Source organism: Mus caroli, chromosome 1, assembly GCF_900094665.2.
Source record: "Mus caroli chromosome 1, CAROLI_EIJ_v1.1, whole genome shotgun sequence".
NCBI lineage: Eukaryota > Metazoa > Chordata > Mammalia > Rodentia > Muridae > Mus > Mus caroli.
This window is the reverse complement of record NC_034570.1, coordinates 61,775,556-61,793,940: the sequence shown is the minus strand read 5'-3', so window position 1 is coordinate 61,793,940 and position 18,385 is coordinate 61,775,556. Positions and strand designations below refer to the sequence as shown.

General features: G+C 36.8%; 1 protein-coding gene across 6 annotated transcripts in view; it reads left to right on the top strand.

The window, feature by feature from the left end:
• Positions 1–16,413, top strand: part of Erbb4 (erb-b2 receptor tyrosine kinase 4) — a 1,013,423-nt gene extending 997,010 nt beyond the window's left edge. For 4 of the 6 annotated variants that reach the window (XM_021185960.2, XM_021186041.2, XM_029481143.1 and 1 more), the window contains exons 26-28: positions 11,269–11,316; positions 12,471–12,768; positions 14,729–16,413. In XM_021185960.2, coding sequence (XP_021041619.1) covers positions 11,269–11,316; positions 12,471–12,768; positions 14,729–15,174 — 792 coding nt within the window. In that variant the 3' untranslated portion in view covers positions 15,175–16,413. The remainder of the gene's footprint in view (positions 1–11,268; positions 11,317–12,470; positions 12,769–14,728) is intronic. The other 2 variants (XM_021186126.2, XM_021186207.2) reach the window with 1 other exon arrangement.
• The last annotated feature ends 1,972 nt before the right edge of the window (positions 16,414–18,385 follow it).

The following is an 18,385-nucleotide window of genomic DNA, read 5'->3' as shown; positions in this document are numbered from 1 at the left end:
AAACCCTACATGGTATTCTCTATGTATGTGTGTTTATCTATCATCTATATGTCTATCTAATATTTATTAAATATCTATGTACTATCTATCTATCTATCTATCTATCTATCTATCTATCTATCTATCATCTATCTATCTATCTATCTATCTATCTATCATCTATCTATCTATCTATCNATCTATCTATCTATCATCTATCTATCTATCTATCTATCTATCTATCATCTATCTATCTATCTATCTATCTATCTATCTATCTATCTATCTATCTACCTATCTATCTATCTACCTATCTATCTATCATCTATCTCTCTGTCTTTTTCAAAGTGTCAGTTCTCTGAAAATACTGGCACTCACATGGAAGAAAAATTCCATCCAAACACTTGGGCAGTGCTACAGACTTCTCCTTGGACTGTTGACAATGTTTCAGTGTGAATTCTGAGACATATCTCATTAAGAATCTGTCTGCGTGCTTTCAGCTGTTCAGTAGAAGTGATTCAAAAAAAATGATAGCCAATATGCTCTCTACAGAAGTGGGAATTTCTAGTGAATGGGTTCTACTGACTCTGGCCCTTATCATACAAAAGGGGAAAATGTAGTAAAGATTTGATTTCTGCTTATTATAGTCTCAACTGTTAGATCCCCCTGTTACATTATTTTAGTTTGTTAAGCATGTTGGTGTTAGTCATCAAATACACACTTCCTTGTGTTCATATGGCCAGAAAATTTAAGGAGTCTCACCCATATGTGTGCACCATGAGAAACAAAACATTTTTCGCTTTTAAGTGAATATTTTTAAATAACACTAAATGATGGATTACTCAATGTGCAGTCAGCTTCAGTGACTTATCACTACTTTATTTATATCAACATTCCAAATATTTTAAAAGTTCTTTCAAGTGATATTTGTGATTGAGACTTATTTATTTATTTATTTATTTATTTATTTATTTATTTATTTGAAAAGTAATCCCTACCATCCTGAACTCACTGAAGCTGTAGTCATCTGCACAAGACTTGCACAAAGTCAGGCCCATTCACATGTGATCTGAGCTGGGAAAGGAAACAATGAGGCCCCATCCCTACCTGAGAGACTACTGGAAATTAATGGCTGTAGGAAAGGAGGCTGTCATTCTCCTTGATGGCACAGCTGCTGATAAGTTACCTTGACACCAGCAAATGACCTCCCTTCATCTCTATGTAACGAACTTTGTATTCAGTGGGCCACATACCAAAAGAAAGGCATGTGAGCAAATGGGGGACTTCAGTGAGAGAGGGAGAGGCACGAGAGGGGAAACGAGGGGATGAGTAGTAGAAAATTCATCATATAACTATGTGAATCTATCAAAACTATACAATGAAAAGTAGACTTAAATACACTACAAATGCTTTCCACCACCAAGAAGAAGCACCTTAATAACGATGCTGCTGCTAATGACGACGATGATGATAGCAGCTGCCACTGTCACATAACCTTGAACCAATCAGTATAAGTACGTTCACCCTCATCTACAAACATGTATATTCATCTGTTCTGCAGCACCTAGTATGATTTTTGTATGTGTGATACATAAGAAAATCCAGCACTCGGCTCAATTTTCTTTTATTTCAGGAAAAAAAAAATCCATACTTGTTTCACCCTTATATGCTATCACTTAACTTGTTCATGCAAATTTGAGATGCACATGAATATAGAAAACCACCGAGATAGGAAATTATTAATCCTATTGTGCAGATAAGCACACCAAGTTTGGGGAAAGGCTCTTGGCTGGTGGTGAGGTTTTTCAGCATCAATGCTTTCAGTAGCTAAGCACTCTTCTTTTGCAGCTAGTCAAGTCCCTTACTTGAAGCACACACTATAATTTTATTGGCTTGCATCGAGTATCCTATATACTATCGAACCATGATAATATATAGGTGTGCACCTATATATTACTTAAAGTATAAAATATAAATACTTAACATGTAAACTATGCATCATAGTGTGGAAATGTTAGTTAGTTATGTGGAAATTACAGAGACCAGATTATTTTCTATCTACTGATAGCCTCTTTATCCTCACTGTCTGTCTTCCCTGTTATTCTTAATTAACAATGCGTATCCTTTGGTAATAAAACCCAAGTTTCCTATGTCTCCAATTCAGTCAGAAATATAAAGGTGCCTTAGGAAGTGTTATTATCTCTTTTCTTGCCACATAGCAAGAATATTTTGTTTTTGCCATTAGAGTGAAAGTTTTAAACAATTATTTTAGTAACATTAAATGTGCTGAATGAGATATTATCATGACATATCTGTGGATTCAACTGGCCAATTGGCTATTTAGAACTAACTATAGTATATGTGAAACTTCTGATTTCAAAGGTGTTTTAAATAACGCATGACAAGTGGTATCTGTGTTAGTTATTTTCTATTGCTGTGAAAAAAAACCACCATAACCAAAGCAGTTTATAAAAGAAAGCATTTAACCGGGGGCTCATGGTTCCAGAGAGTTATAGTCCATGACCATCATGGCGGTGAGCATGGCAACAGCAGGCAGGCACGATGCTTAAACAGTAGCTGAAAGCTGTCATCTGATCTACAAGCAGAAGGCAAAGAGAGCTAACTGGAAATGGTATTGGCTTTAGGAACTTCAAAGCCTGGCCTCATCAATATACCTTCCCAAGAAGTTCTACAAACTGGAGACCAAGCACTGAAACATATGAGCCTAGGAGCTCAATAGTCATTCAATCACGACTGATTCACCAGAATCATGTATACATTTGTGCTTATGTGTCTTCCTTTCCAGTCACCTTTTCCTATGCTGTTAACTGATGTCTAGTATATCTTCATCTGGCCATTCTCCTGGTTCTGTACTGAGTACCTTGTTATAAATAAAACATTAGAGCACGTCCTCTTCTAAATGAACTTAGAGCTTATGTTCATTTCCTTTCCAGTTGCAGTGGTAAAATATCCTGGCAAAAGTTACTTAAGGGAGGAAGGTATGCCTAACTTACAATTCCAATTTATAGTTAATTATTGTGGGCCAATTAAGGGGGTAGGAAATTAAAAAAACACCAGTCAAATCACATCTGTAGTCAAGATCTCAGGGTGGTGAATTAATACATGCATGCTAGTACTTAGTTCATTTGTTTTTCTGCCAGGGGAATGGTACTATGCACAATGAGCAGCTCTTCATCCTAAGACCAAACTCATCTAGACAATCCCTGACTGAGCTGCTTCCTTGGTGATATTCTCTCTCTCTCTCTCTCTCTCTCTCTCTCTCTCTCTCTNTCTCTCTCTCTCTCTCTCTCTCTCTCTCTCTCTCTGTCCCTCTCTCTCCCTCCCCCTCCCCCTCTCCCTCTCCCTCCCCCTCTCTCTCAACTCAACAGTTAAAGCCAACCATCACATTGCAAAACAAAGAAACAAAAAATAAAATTCATACAAAGGAAAGTTGGAATATAGTTGATAATAGTTGATAAGTTATTCCCTTGAGACAAATAATGATTTCTTGGTAAATATTTGATGAATCAAAAAATAAATGTAAGCAGGATAAAGATAGTTTCCCATGTGGCTAATATGAAATCAAGGCAAAGAAGCTAGCCAGAAAGATAAAGAGAATAGAATCTGGAGAGATACTTGAGGGAAAGAGAAGTGATCTGTAGAGATCTGCTGATTTGCCACTTTATTTAGATGGAGGCTTGTGTGAGGAGTGTTGGAAAGAGGAGGTTGGAAAATTGGCAATGATTGCAATTTCCAATAGCCTTCAATGCCGACACAATGGAATTTCATTTAACCTGGGGGCAAGAGGAGTGGTTGCAGTTTTGCAAACACACAAAGTAACTGATGTGAAAAGAATGCCTAAAACAAGATCAGCAAGAATGTTATTACAGTGCTCTAGTCAACAAAAGATAACATAATTAAGATTATTACAATGCCAGGCTTCTCTAGTGAATTCTGGCTTACCCAGTTCCCCTGCTACAAGTAATAATACTTTCCTTTACCCCCAAGTAATGATTAAGATGGTAAATTATATGGCTCTTAAACCACAATGGAAAGATGAAGAAAGTGTCTGGATTTAGCGGTTAGAAGACATTTTTAAAAATAGAGCTTGGATGCTCAAATCTGAGGCATAAGGTAGAGGAGAAATCTAGGAAAACATTGAGATGTCTGATTTGCAAAAGTGAATGGGTTGTGATGAATATCAATCATTAACTGAAGAGACAAATAGATTTGATTTGTGAGGAAATGGCCATTTCTGCTAGGGATTACAATTTTGGAAATACTATAGGATAATCCAATGGTGATACAGGTCAGTTGCAGATAATAATGTGGGAATTAGCAGCCAATATTTCAGTGTTACCTGAAAGTAGGTCCACCATGAAACAGGAACCCTAGTTTAAGAAACTTTTAGACATTAATTGAAAAAAGCAAACAGAATTCTTTTTGACAGAGAAGCTGAGTCCCTGAACAGGGCAAATAAGATGTTCATAACTACAAGAGGCCCATAACAGTGTACTTGGAATGGGTAGACAATATAGTCATACTTCATACAGAAGCAAAAGATAGATGAGCTTAGAAGCCTTTCATAGACTGACAAAGATTTCATGAACCTAAAATTGAGTAACCAACCTTGGTGAGAAAACAAATGGTGAGGACCTTACCCTCTTTGGAGTCCCAGCTGACTCCACCTCTGACTCAAACATGATCTAAGGATCAGGTAGACTCTTTATTCCCTAAATTGAGTTGTAAAAGTTGTTTTTCTACTCAGACTCATTGAAATTTTCTTCTTAGTTAGTAGCCATCTGATCTCAAGGAACATAACTTGCTTTCTCTATAACCCTGGCAGAAAATAGCGTATGTGAGTGTGTCACCGCTGGCATCCATGTCAGACTTAAATTATGCTGTCTAGTTTATTTTAGGTCTGCTTTATTTTTGGTTTATTTCTTTTTATTATTGAAAGACAAAAATGTTAACTTTTTTAGAACTTGAAAGGAAATTATTATATCCCTGATCCTGACTAATATAGTTGACTTTAGAAGTAAGAAATATTGGTCTATTTTTTCCCCCTGAATTCCAGGAAATTCCAGAGTGGTCCATGAATAGCTGCAGGAATGCTTTGAACATTTTTTCATCTCACATTTTATATGTAGGAGAGAGAGAGAGAGAGAGAGAGAGAGAGAGAGAGAGAGAGAGAGAGAGAGAACGAGAACGAACTGTTCGGACTTCTGTGAACAAGTAGGTCTTAGGGAAAGTATTTTTCTCTTGGGGTACTGCCTTCAATCTGATATTCATTTTGCTCAGATCCGTTGTAAATACCAGCCTGTTTCTATGAAATGTAAGTGGTGTTTGCTCTGGGCTAGTGGGACAGCCGTGCACTGTTTGCTCTGTCAGGAGCTCTCTTGGAGTAGCCGCTGTACATTATTCAGATCGGCTCCCAGGAAGCAGCTGTCCTAATTCCAGGTGGACCAAGAGAAACCTTTTTATACACAGCCACAGCTGTGCCACCGGGTAGCTTAAAGAGCAGTAGGCAGGTGAATGAACCATTGTTACAAAATCACTTTTTATCTGGCAAACACGTTGCAGAAGCCAGCATAACTGGAGGTATTTCCAATGTGGTTGACATTGAAATGATGTGAACACAGCAAGGAAGTCATTGTCTGGGCTGAGTGGAAATGCTTGTGTGCTGCCAACACTTATCATTTAGAACAAGGAATGGAATCGACATGCCAAAACAAGCATTACAGCATTTGCAGTTCCAGTAACTCTATTACTTACCCTATTCTACTTTTAAGATAATCCATGTCTTCCATATATTTTCACATTCTCCAGCACATATCCTAGTGATATAAATACTGCAATTGTAGTTTTGGATATATAAGTATAAATACTTTGTAATGTAGCTAAAAAGAAGGCCGAACATTTCACAGTCTGTTATCTTGCAAGCAAATAAGATAACTTTAAAAACCATAAATATATATTAGTAAGTGGGACTCCTATGTGGTTTAATGAATCATATTTGCCAATAAACATATTCATGTGTTAAAATAAAGCAAAAAAAAAAACTAAGCTAACATGAGCAATGTTATAAGAGAAAATGGTTGAATGGGTTCAGTGGGCCTCTCCTACTGTGTGAACTGACAGTATCATCAGTTTATCCTAAACCAGCTAGCATTTTTGTATTTGCATAAGCTGGTAGCTATTGAGAAAACAGTTCATCATTGCAACCTTTGTCTAGAAATAAAAACAGAAGAAAGGGGAAGGAAGGAAGAGGGGGAGAGAAGGAGAGAGGTAAAGAGGAAATGAGGAAGTGAGGAGAAAGCTAGGAAAAGGATTATTATAAATAATTTTATTCATTCTCACCACTGTTAGAAAAGATCTGAGACTAGGTAACTTAGATGAGGCAAGTTAGCTGACAATTTTAAAAGACAAGTCACTATGAACCAAGCTCTGTTTGAGCAACAATTGCTGCATTCGATCATGGCAGACATCACTACAGTGGTAGAGTATGTGCAACAGGGAGAGATTACATGATCAGACCTGAAGAAAGAGCAAGAGGAGAATCCACCTTGCTCTTTTAATAATAACTTTTCTTGCAAGAACTAATTGATGGATCTCAGAAGAACCAAGAACAAAGATAAACTTCCCGCAGGTCTTAATCTCTTAAAGTTCCCCGTACCTAGGAATTACCCACCACACTAAAAATGGAGCCTGCACACAAAATCTTACTTGACATAGTCAAGATGTAAAATACAACACCAAACAGACAAACAGAATTGGCATTGACATGATGGCAAAGAGAAAATCTCTAAACGATTACTAATCTTGAGAGATGGAACATACCTTCTTCTTTACCTTGTGAAAAGCTAAGAAATGTTGAGTCCAATGTAAATTTTTTTCATGCCCTTTCATTTTTGACTGTATTAATAATATTTTAAAACTGCCGTATGTAATAGTTCCTGGAGCAATGACATAAAGCGAAAGGTGATGGTGTGAAATTTTCAGTTTTACTGGATTGATTCATTTAGTAATGAAGATTTTAAAGTTATATCTTATAATTTATTATATCTTATAAATTATTTGGAGACACTATAATAATAAAATGATAGGTAGTAAGTACTTGATCTATCGATCATAGACTGGTGATATATAGATAATAAATTGATGCTAAATAATAAATAGGTAAATAAATATATAGATATGTAGTAGATGACAATAGAATATATATGTATACATAAAATCGCAGATAAATAGACTGATTAAGTCAGCAGTTGAAATATCAGTAGGCCTCTCCCATATGAGTACATTTTAGAAGGCTTTCCCCAAGTACGTGGATTTGTTAGGAAGACAGAGTGTTACAGCTGTATGTCAGGAATTGCAGACAATGCAAAAACACTTTCTTTGAGTTGATATCTGACCTGTGAAAAAGTGGAAATGCACACCAGACTGTTAAGCTTACATGCCCTGGAGGATAAAATGGTGAAAATCCATAATAGTTACTATGTGGAAGTGTCTAGGCAATAAATTAGTGCTGATGGATTAACAATGTCTTACAGACACATTTTCAGATAGCAGGATCTATACTCTTGGCTCTTGAAATTGCTATAGTTTGTTATACTTGCTGTCAAAAATTATAATTATTTGAAGATAAAAGCTCATTAAGTACATGCTTAATTGAGATAGATGCTAGGCAGGTATTTAAATATGTATTATTTTTGTTTTCTAAGAACATACATTGGTGTGATGTAATCAGATAAAGGTTCAAATAGGTATCATGCAACTGTAAGGCTAATTTTGAGGAATTGAAAAGTGCATCAAACACTACATTTTTTGCACTTGCTAAGACTTGCCTTCTCTGTAACCTATGGTATTTGGGTTCAAGTCAATCATACCATGTCCCAGGGACAGGGACACGACATTAAACTTCCTCTATCTATCACCCTTACTAATCGCCCCACCATGAACACACTCCACATCACCCACCGGCTCTAACCCATCTCTTTCTATCTCTGTCCTGCTGACAGTAAATCCTCTCACCAGCTAATTGAATGAGTGCACCTGGTGCTGCCTCCCAAAGATCCACAAAGCCAGACTTTGATGGACAGCAGAAAGTGGCTCAATGTGAAAACAAAGCCTTTTAACTGAGAGCCCGGCTTTGTTCTGCTCAGGACTCTAAGGTCACTGCAGCTCATTCTGGCTGTGGTGGGGATCTTAATTTTCACTCATCCAATTTACTTGCAGCTGTCATTCTTTCCAATATTAAAAGTTCAGCGCCTCGAGTGCAGGGAATTTAAGAAAGAGGGGGAATGAGTCGCCCTTGTTGCAAACTAAAAACAGCAAAAGCAAGTAAAAGCTGGCTTGGCTCTGAAGTATAAAAAGTTATTTTCAAAGCCCATAAATTATGACATAGTGATTAACATGTAATTTAAATATATTTAAACAACAATTATATCACATTTCCAGCCCAGCTAATTGGCCTCACAGATGTTCCCTTGGAGCTGCGTTGCCCTTCCACGGGGAAATGAATGAGGTGCCTTTTATCGTGGAAACCAGATAAAAAAGCAAACGGAAAGAAAAATGGAAACAGAAACATAAAAAGCAGCCAGTAACCCTAAAAACAATGCACGTTAAGGGTTTTGTGTAGAATTTGTTTCCATTTTAAAGTCTGAAAACGGCAGGGGGAGGGGAGAAAGCATGAAGACTCGCTATTACTGTGGTGCTGTTTGGCAGTGTGTCCAGAGAGGGAGCTGGCAGGTTCTTGATGGGGAGAATTGTCAAAGCAGGGACAGGAGATGCATTCGATGAGACAGAGCCTCACTTCTTCTCTCAGAGCAGGCTAACTGCAAAAGTCCAGTTATTTGCAATATACCACCTTCACAACTTCCTGAAAATGAAGATAGATAATGGACTGTTTCCTGACAAAGAATGGTTTGTGAGTTAGTTCTTTGATCATTCATCTTTCAAGATATATACACAATACGCACAATCAACTCTAGCTTTAGCTGTGATTCAAATTGAGCATTAGCCAGTACAGGCATTTTTGCCAAGTAAGAGGTCAAAGGAACACAGGTAATTACTGTTATTTTTGAACACGTTTCCTTCTTTCTCCTGTGAATTCATGCCAGCAGCATATTCTTTAGTGTTTGATTGATTCTACTTCCAGAATCTCAGGCAATATCTGATAGAGCTGTATAAATCCCAAAAGACTCATCTGTGTCCATATCTCTTCTAGTATGCTGTAGTATTTCCAACATCTGTAACAGTGACCAGTGATTTCTATCATGAATATTTAATAAATATTTGTTTAATACTATCCAGTGATTGATGATAAGTCTGGGGTTTGTAATGTTATAACACTGATATGTGTTGAAAGCTGCCTGATATGGACAGATCTCATATTTTATTTTGTAAAACTCCTCAATTTTACAAATCACTGAACTGTATAAAGTATTCCTTTCTCAAATATTATGAACAAATAGAATTGATTTTCTGTCTTTATAAAGGACAGCAAGATCTGCCCATACTTATAATGCTTAGAGAACAGATAAGCATTAAAAAGCTATCTTTAATGGACATCTTTGACATGAGATTGCTTGACTTCAGAATCCTTCTTAGCTGACATATTCTTACATGTTATATATAGTCTAAATTTATATAATAGTGCAGATCATATTTTGTCATTCTGAAGAAGAATATAGTGACCAGGGATAAAGAAGGGGATGTGAGATATTTTACAACTGAGTATGAATGATTAGACCTGGAGCCTAAAATTTCTAACAGGACAAAATCATACGTATATAGTATAGTAACAAGTCCTGAGCATTAGATGTTAAATATATCTATAAAAATCACATAAATGCCCAAACTTTGCTGAAAGAAGCCAGAATATATATAATCAGATACTGCTTGAGGAGAAAAATAGGTGAGAGCTTGTCATTTTCAAAAACAGAGATGGGTCAAGTGATTTTATCCTAAGTGAAATAAGGCAGACATACTCATTCTGTGTGTGATTAGAGAAAGAAATAATCCTTTATTCTCCATGTGGTCTTAACTATAGTGTGAAATGCATTGTAAATTCATTATAAGACTTGTTCTTTGATCAGTCTGGCAAGCAGCATTGGTTAAGTGAAATTGTATTATTCAATTGCTATTGATTTACATTAAATATTTATTATTCATAGAAACAATCTCCTAAGATTGCTTTATGATTCTCTACATTGTAGGAACATTGATGTGAGATGATATTTGGTTTAGATGTTTCATATAAATGGCATAGGTGGCTGGAAGGCATTTTTAGTCATCTCTGTTGGGTTGGGTTAGGATCAGATGTAGAGAGCCTGCTCATAAAGGCAGCTTTATTTATTATGCTAAGTACCAGAAAAGCAGAGAAATTCTTCCAGAGAAGGCAGTTCTCAGTTAGTGTGTTTAATAATGGGTGACTATATATGAGTATATTTCCATATTAAGGAGCAGACATCTCCTCTTTCTCTTTCTAAGAAACTGTCCTCAACAGTTTGTTGTATTTTGCCTCCACTTGTATATAGCCTGAAGCATAGAGTATTAAGCTATAAAAATACCATTTTTAAGCCAAAACCTCATTATAAGTCTGCCTAGATATAAGGAATAGAATGTATATTTCCAGTCAAGAATTATTTTTTAAAATTTTCTTCTGTTTCTTACTTTATAAAAAGTAAGGTGAAGATAAAATACTATGTGGTTTGTTTCTAAGGAGAGACTGAATGGTCATCATTGAAATGGTGAAAATAAATGTGACCTGATACCAAAAAAAAAAAAAAATTTAAATTGGAATCCATCTTCAATCTCCTTATAACCCCCCCCTCCTATTTTTGATTTCTTGTATGAACACAAACTGGCATCTTGTGATGATTTAAATAGCAGGGAGCTGCTTTGGTCTTTTGCTATGTGAAAAAACAAACTATCCTTTCTTTTAAAACATAGTTTCATTATTCCTAGCTCTTCCCAACCCCAACCCCAGTCTTCTAGGGTTAGTTAAAAAAAAATGATGATTTCCATGTCAGCCTTATTTTTTTTAATCAATAAAAATTACTTTTTCAATATGACTTTCTTTGTCTCAGGGTAGAATTGGCTTTTAAGTTTGCTTGCTTGTAGTGAGAATGAACACAGTTATTTAGGAAAAAAAGAAAAATCACTGTTGCGCCTTTCCCCTTTGGCTCATGCAAATCGTATCTTTTCTTTCTCCTTTCTTTTTTTTATTTTTCCATCCATGTTGCCTCTTATTATATCCATCATTCCATTTTTCTTTCCTATTAGAGTGAAATTGGACACAGCCCTCCTCCTGCCTACACCCCCATGTCGGGAGTAAGTATTTCACAATTGGCCTTCATCCTTTAGGAGTTTTGGTCTTCTCTCTTAACCACATTTCTTCTCTTGTCTTCCTATAATTTCCTCATTTTGCCTTTGCCAACAGTGAGTCAAGAACTGGCTGTAGGTCATGTAAGCTGCCTGTGTAGATGTCTTAGATGTCTGTAACTTGGGTGACAACTGAAGCTAAGATAACATACATCAACAGGCACTTTCAGTAATTATTGGAAGAATTCACCCAGTTCATGGATTATGTTTCGAGGTGAAGATCTTATCTTCAGTCTCATGACTAGCAGGTCATGTGCTGCAAAGTCTGAGTCTAAGTGACTCTCTTTTTGGTAGGGACTGAACACTGAAAGTCACAGTAACTACAGACCAGAGGGTACCATTGGTGGATCATCATTCACAACAATTCATTGTACTTCTGCAATTAAGACCATTTGTTGTAACATTTTACTTTGAGTTTTTATAACAAAATTAGGCAACTGTAGAAGAAGAACACACAACCTTTTTTTTATTATTATTAGATCACACTTGAGTTACTTGGTGATATTAAAAATTAAATTTTCAAATTATTTCTCCACAATTTTTGACCTATTAAGGAAAAGAAGTCAGGGCACAAAGAGTTGGAAATTGGAATTTCAGCACTGGGAAGTTACAGACGTGAGATCTTTAGGGCTGGCTGAACAACCTGTCTAGGCAAATTGAGAAGCTTCAGGTACAGCGAGAAACTGTCTCTAGAATTAAGGTTGAGGCTATAAAGCCATGGTTTGCAACCTGTGGGTCACAACCCTTTTGAGAGCACATGTCAGGTAGCAAAATTATAACTAAGAAGTACCAAGGAAAATAATTTTATGGTTGGGGGTCATCACAACATGAAAAACTGTATTAAGGTTGAGAAACACTGCTATAAAGGAAGACACCCAGCATTGACCTCTGACCTCACACATACATGCACAGAGAAAATAATAGAATTTCAAATGTCTCTAGTATTTACCTCAACTTCATTAGCCCCTAGAAAAACAAAAATAATTAATTACTAAATTTGCAAGACAATGTGCTTGGTATCTTTTTGGCTAATAGCATTCAAGTTTCTTTTACAATTTTTCCTACCAGTTGATTCTCCCAATGTGTTTCTACTATTTTAACAGAATCAGTTTGTGTACCAAGATGGGGGATTTGCTACACAACAAGGAATGCCCATGCCCTACAGAGCCACAACCAGCACCATACCAGAGGCTCCAGTCGCTCAGGGTGCAACGGCTGAGATGTTTGATGACTCCTGCTGTAATGGTACCCTACGAAAGCCAGTGGCACCCCATGTCCAAGAGGACAGTAGCACTCAGAGGTATAGTGCTGATCCCACAGTGTTCGCCCCAGAACGGAATCCTCGAGGAGAACTGGATGAAGAAGGCTACATGACTCCAATGCATGACAAGCCCAAACAAGGTACAAGCTGAATGTTCTGAAGTGATTGTGTTCAATGATCACTGCCATCAAACAAGCAGGGTGTAGAAACCAAGATTCATCCAGCAGGAATGGTGACATTTGAGATCTATAATAGAAAAGGCCCAGGCTACTATAACTATAGAATAGTTTCCTGAATCAGCGACATCTATGTGCCTAAGTACTTCTTTAAATAGTGCTAATCCCAAGATTCACCTGAACGAGAAATTGGATTTTTAACAAAATCCTCAAGTGATGTATAAGACAAAGAAGCCTGAGAAATGACAACCTAACCCCATCTTTATTGCAATAGTTGAATGAGCTATTATAATAATGTTATAGGGCCTCAGAACCACTGCTATATTGAAGTTACTATGGAGGTTGGAAAGACAGGTGTTACTGGCAAAGGACCAAAGCTTTTGATGCCAATGAAAAAGAGTTGATTTATTTAAAACATGCAATTTCACTCTTTTAGCTTAGGGTTAGGGGTGTGAATCATTATAGACTGCTTTCTTAGCACACAAGACAACTTAGATTTAGACTCCAGAATTAAAAAGAAAAAAGAAACTAGGTTCATCACAGAAAATTGTGATTTTTGTGTATAATGTTCAAAAATTAAATTTGATTCTGTTGGTTTGTTGTTGTTGTTGTTTTTGTTGTTGTTGTTGTTGTTGTTCTTACAAGACAGGGTTTCTCTATATAGCTCTGACTGTCCTGGAACTCACTTTGTAGACCAGGCTGGCCTCGAACTCAGAAATTCGCCTGCCTCTGCTTCCCAATTACTGGGATTAAAGGTGTGTGCCACCACACCTGGCATGTTTTTGTTTTTGTTTTTATCTTTATTTTTTTATTCTGTATATACTTACACACACCACAATCTTGAAGATAGCTTGTTAGTTTGTGAATTAATAAACACAGAAAGATTAAACGCCCAGGTTAAATAACATTTCAGTTTTAAAATCAAACAAACATAAAAAAATCCTCTTTCCTTCTAAACTATCAGTACCACCAATGGAGAAGAGGAATAGTTGATATTAAAAGTAGAGATCAGGATGCTGTCTGTCAGTATCATTAGAAGCCATATATTAAGACTGTGGGAAATCCTGGGATATCATCTTTATATGACTTTGTTCACTGTTTATAAAACACAGCTACTGACTCCTAAATCACCTAACATTGTATAATGATTGTTTTGATGAATTTAGCCCAGAATAGATGGTAGATAGATACATAGAGATAGATAGACATATAAACACAGATAGATGATAAAATAAATAGATGATAGATAGATAGGTAGATAGATAGATAATCATAAATGAAAATTTCTATTTAAAGGATATTTTGGAAAAATTTTAGTTTGTTTTTATATGTATTCATGCTTATGTCTGTGCACTAATATGTGTGTGTGTGTGTGTGTGTGTGTGTGTGTGTTCATGTCTGTGTTTATGTCACGTGTATACTAGTACTCCTGGAGACCAGAAGAGGGCATTAGAGCCCCTGGAGCTAGAGTTATAGGTAGTTATCAGTGTTCTAGTATTGATCCTGGGAACCAAACTTGGGCCTTTTGTAAAATTTGCAAGCATTTAACCACATTCTCCAGCCACACAACCGGTATTCAATCCCAACAGCCCCGATAAAAGGAAACATTTGGGTGCATTTAGAAGGGAAGAACATTTTAAAAGATGGGGATTCTGCTCTTTGACTTTGTTATTTCGTTAACTTTTTTATACCTTATTTTGTTAATTTTTCTGTCACCATTTTGTTTCATTTGAGCCCACCCATTTTTCCGCATGACTATACAATCTTCATTTTGATATGTTTTGTTTTGTTTTGTTTGAAAATTTATGAAAACAAATTCATGGCTCTCTTGTTCTAAAGAAGCTAACCACTGCTTTTAACTTTAGTCTGATTAATGATTTTCTGAAAGTAGGTTTCCGAAAGTAGTATCTTTGTATTATTTCAGAATATCTGAATCCTGTGGAAGAGAACCCTTTTGTTTCCCGGAGGAAGAATGGAGATCTTCAAGCTTTAGATAATCCGGAGTATCACAGTGCTTCCAGCGGTCCACCCAAGGCGGAGGATGAATACGTGAATGAGCCTCTATACCTCAACACCTTCGCCAATGCCTTGGGGAGTGCAGAGTACATGAAAAACAGTGTACTGTCTGTGCCAGAGAAAGCCAAGAAAGCATTTGACAACCCCGACTACTGGAACCACAGCCTGCCACCCCGGAGCACCCTTCAGCACCCAGACTACCTGCAGGAATACAGCACAAAATATTTTTATAAACAGAATGGACGGATCCGCCCCATTGTGGCAGAGAATCCTGAGTACCTCTCGGAGTTCTCGCTGAAGCCTGGCACTATGCTGCCCCCTCCGCCCTACAGACACCGGAATACTGTGGTGTGAGCTCGGCTAGAGTGTTAGGTGGAGAAACACACACCCACTCCATTTCCCTTCCCCCTCCTCTTTCTCTGTCGGTCTTCCTTCTTCTCCCAAGGCCAGTAGTTTTGACACCTCCAAGTGGATGCAGTAGAGACGCAATGATAGTTCTATGCTTACCTAACTTGAATATTAGAAGGAAAGACTGAAAGAGAAAGACAGGGGTACACACACTGTTTCTTCGTTTCTTCATATGGGTTGGTTAACAGAGTGTCAAAGCTAGAGAAGGTCTAGGAAGTATAAGGCAATATTGCCTGCTGTCAAAGAGCCCCATCTTTCTTCTCTTTGCACACACTCTCTCCCTCCTTCTCCCCCTGTCCCCACCACCCTTTAATCTATCAATGCTGGTGGTTGAAAGTCCAGACTCTGTTCCTATCTGTAGCCATAGTCTTGTGCATATTCAGCATCCCTGAAATCATACTACGGCTTCCATTAGGACAAAAAGACAAGCGTTTGGATGTCATTTGATAGTAACTGAGATTGAGAAGCTAATTTCTTTCTCCAATAGTTTCTTTCTTGGCAAGTAAGAATGGCCAACCCAGCTTTTGTAGTTTTTAAATCTCCATTATAGTTATAACTAGTAATTATGCTTGGAAGGCATCTCTGTGTTCTTTTTTTCAGTTTTGGTTTGTTTTGGCCTATTCCTTTATATTAGTTGCTCCCCATTCTGGCTGCAGTTTCTAGTTGTAAAGATATTTACATAAAAAGCTTCTTGACAGAGTTCAAACAAAAACTATATTATATGATGCAGAGATTGTTATTTTAAATCATTCAGTCCTTAAAATTAGAAGAGAAAGCCAAGATACTAGTAAAAATAGCATCAAATTTAGATCTCACATTTTACACTTCCAAGTTTTGTCTTCCCTTTCGTTTCACTCTTTACCATTTTCTTCTCCCCCCACAAATGATTGTCAGTGACAGGCAGTGAGAATCTTAAGAGTGGAAGGGATGCTAAGAAACAGTTCTGTGTGGTTCACAAAACTACTGATACTTTCAGGGGTGGTCCCATGGGGGATCCATGCAGTGGAAGAAACACTGGATTGGGTACGTCTACATGAAAGGTACTCAGAAATGTAGTTTGCACTTAAGCTATAATTTTATTTGTTCTTTTTCTGAACTCCACTTTGAATTTTTGAATGAAGCAATATGGAAGTAACCAGCAGATTAACTAATTTAAATACTTCTTTTTAAAAAAAAAAAAAAGAACAAAAGGATCTAAGATAAATACAGACTGTGGAAATACCAAACCAAGCCAATTAGGACTTTGGAACAGTACCCAGGGATTGGGATGAGAGGGCCAGCACATTAACTTCATACAATGTGACATTTGCTGTGTAAGGAAGTCTGTTAAGTTTGTACTCTCTGTGTGAAGGAATGCAAGTTAAGGACTGGCTTGAATTCTCTGGAGTTTCTAGAAGGATATTCTGTTTATATGGACTAGAAGGTGACTTAACTCTTCATGCCTAAGTTGTTATAATTAGAAGTAAACCATCAACATTTGAAGCCTATGAATAGGTCCACACTTGAGTTAAAAGTTGTAAATAAACATGTAAACTCTTCTCATGCAATTATTTTATTGTCCAATATATTAATCTTTTAATAATTTATGTAATGACTGTCTCTTCATATACTACCATACTATGTGCAGGTTGTAGGTCCCTCTGTTAGGCTTAATTTTGAAAGAACACCGATAGTGTTAAGATTAGTGATGACGACAATGACAAATGAATCTCTAGGAAATAAGGAAATTTAATACATCTCTCTTTTCTATAAAATTATCCTGTAAATCATTTAGGTTTTTAAACATTTCTTTCTACTGTTAATGTTTTAAGAGAACATTAGATTCACTAGCCAATAATAATAATAATAATCAATTAGATTAAAATCTTCTTGGTAAAACAGAGAGTACTTAAGGAAGAAAAATTTTCAAGAAAGTTTATGTTTCTACCTATGCATAAAAACTCATGCATCCAAATCTAGATTTATTTGATCGATATTTAAAGTCTACTGAAAGTATGTGGGGGGTGGGGTGGGGTGGGGGTGTCCAGATAAGTGAAACCATCCCTGACTTCAAATTTTAACAGTCTAGATTTATTTGCTGTGACATTCTTATTTCTCCATGAGTCCAAGAAATCAGATTGCATTAGCTATTTCGTGAATGGCTTCATAGAACTTTTTGTAAAAGTTTCTGAGAAGTCATCGGGTTGTAATGTAAACATCCTTCAAACTATTGAAGATGACAAATATAATCACTTCTGTGTTCTTATCCCGACACAAACTGAACCACAGGAGCATTGCATCACTGGTAAACTGACACATCTGGAGTGTTACCAGGAAACCAGGTCAAACTCCTGGGAAGAGTTGGGTTTGCTCTCTTCGGCAAAGAAAAGGGTGGCAAACTGAAAGTGAGAGGTGGAGACAGCAGAGGGTCTGTGAGATCCTCTCTAGAGAAGTTTAACCATGACTTTACCAGATCTAGAATGATCCAGGGGCCACAGCCTTAAAGCCCAAAGCTCCCTAGTCCAAGTCAGAGGCAACTACAAAGATAAGGGACCTTATATAAGTACCTATTTCCTATGAAGATTTAAAGTAAGCTTTTGTTAGTAAATACATCTATACCTAACCATTACTGTCAGCACCTTTGGAATGCTATAAGGACATTTTCTTTTCATTTATAATATTTGTATGGCTTCTAGTAGGATGAAGACAGCAGAATTATTTCACTAGTAAAAGAAAAGAGATAATCTCTTAGCTGTTAATGCAATGTAAATGTAGTCATTGAGGGCTGCCTTTTTCTTTCCTAAAAGCACAGGATTTGCAGTCCCACCCATCTTCCCCTAGAGATAGATGTAGGTCTAAGTGAGAATGACCCAAGGTGCCATTTTTATCATTCCTTTTTTTAATGACTTTTTAATATGTACTTGATTTCAGTTGTTCTGGTATTTCATGTCTACTTAGATTTGACTATCTAGGCCCTAAATTCTAGGAAGGAAATTATTCAAAGAGTGTATTAAAGGGACAACAAGCAGGAATCAGGGAGGATGCACATTCATTTGCTCAAGAGAATTACTTGTTTAACCCAGCAAAATGAAATTCTAAGACACTAATTAAAGCCTACAGATTGCTGTGGAATATCAGGTCCCAGAACTGAGCAGCACCAATCAAAATATGCAGAATC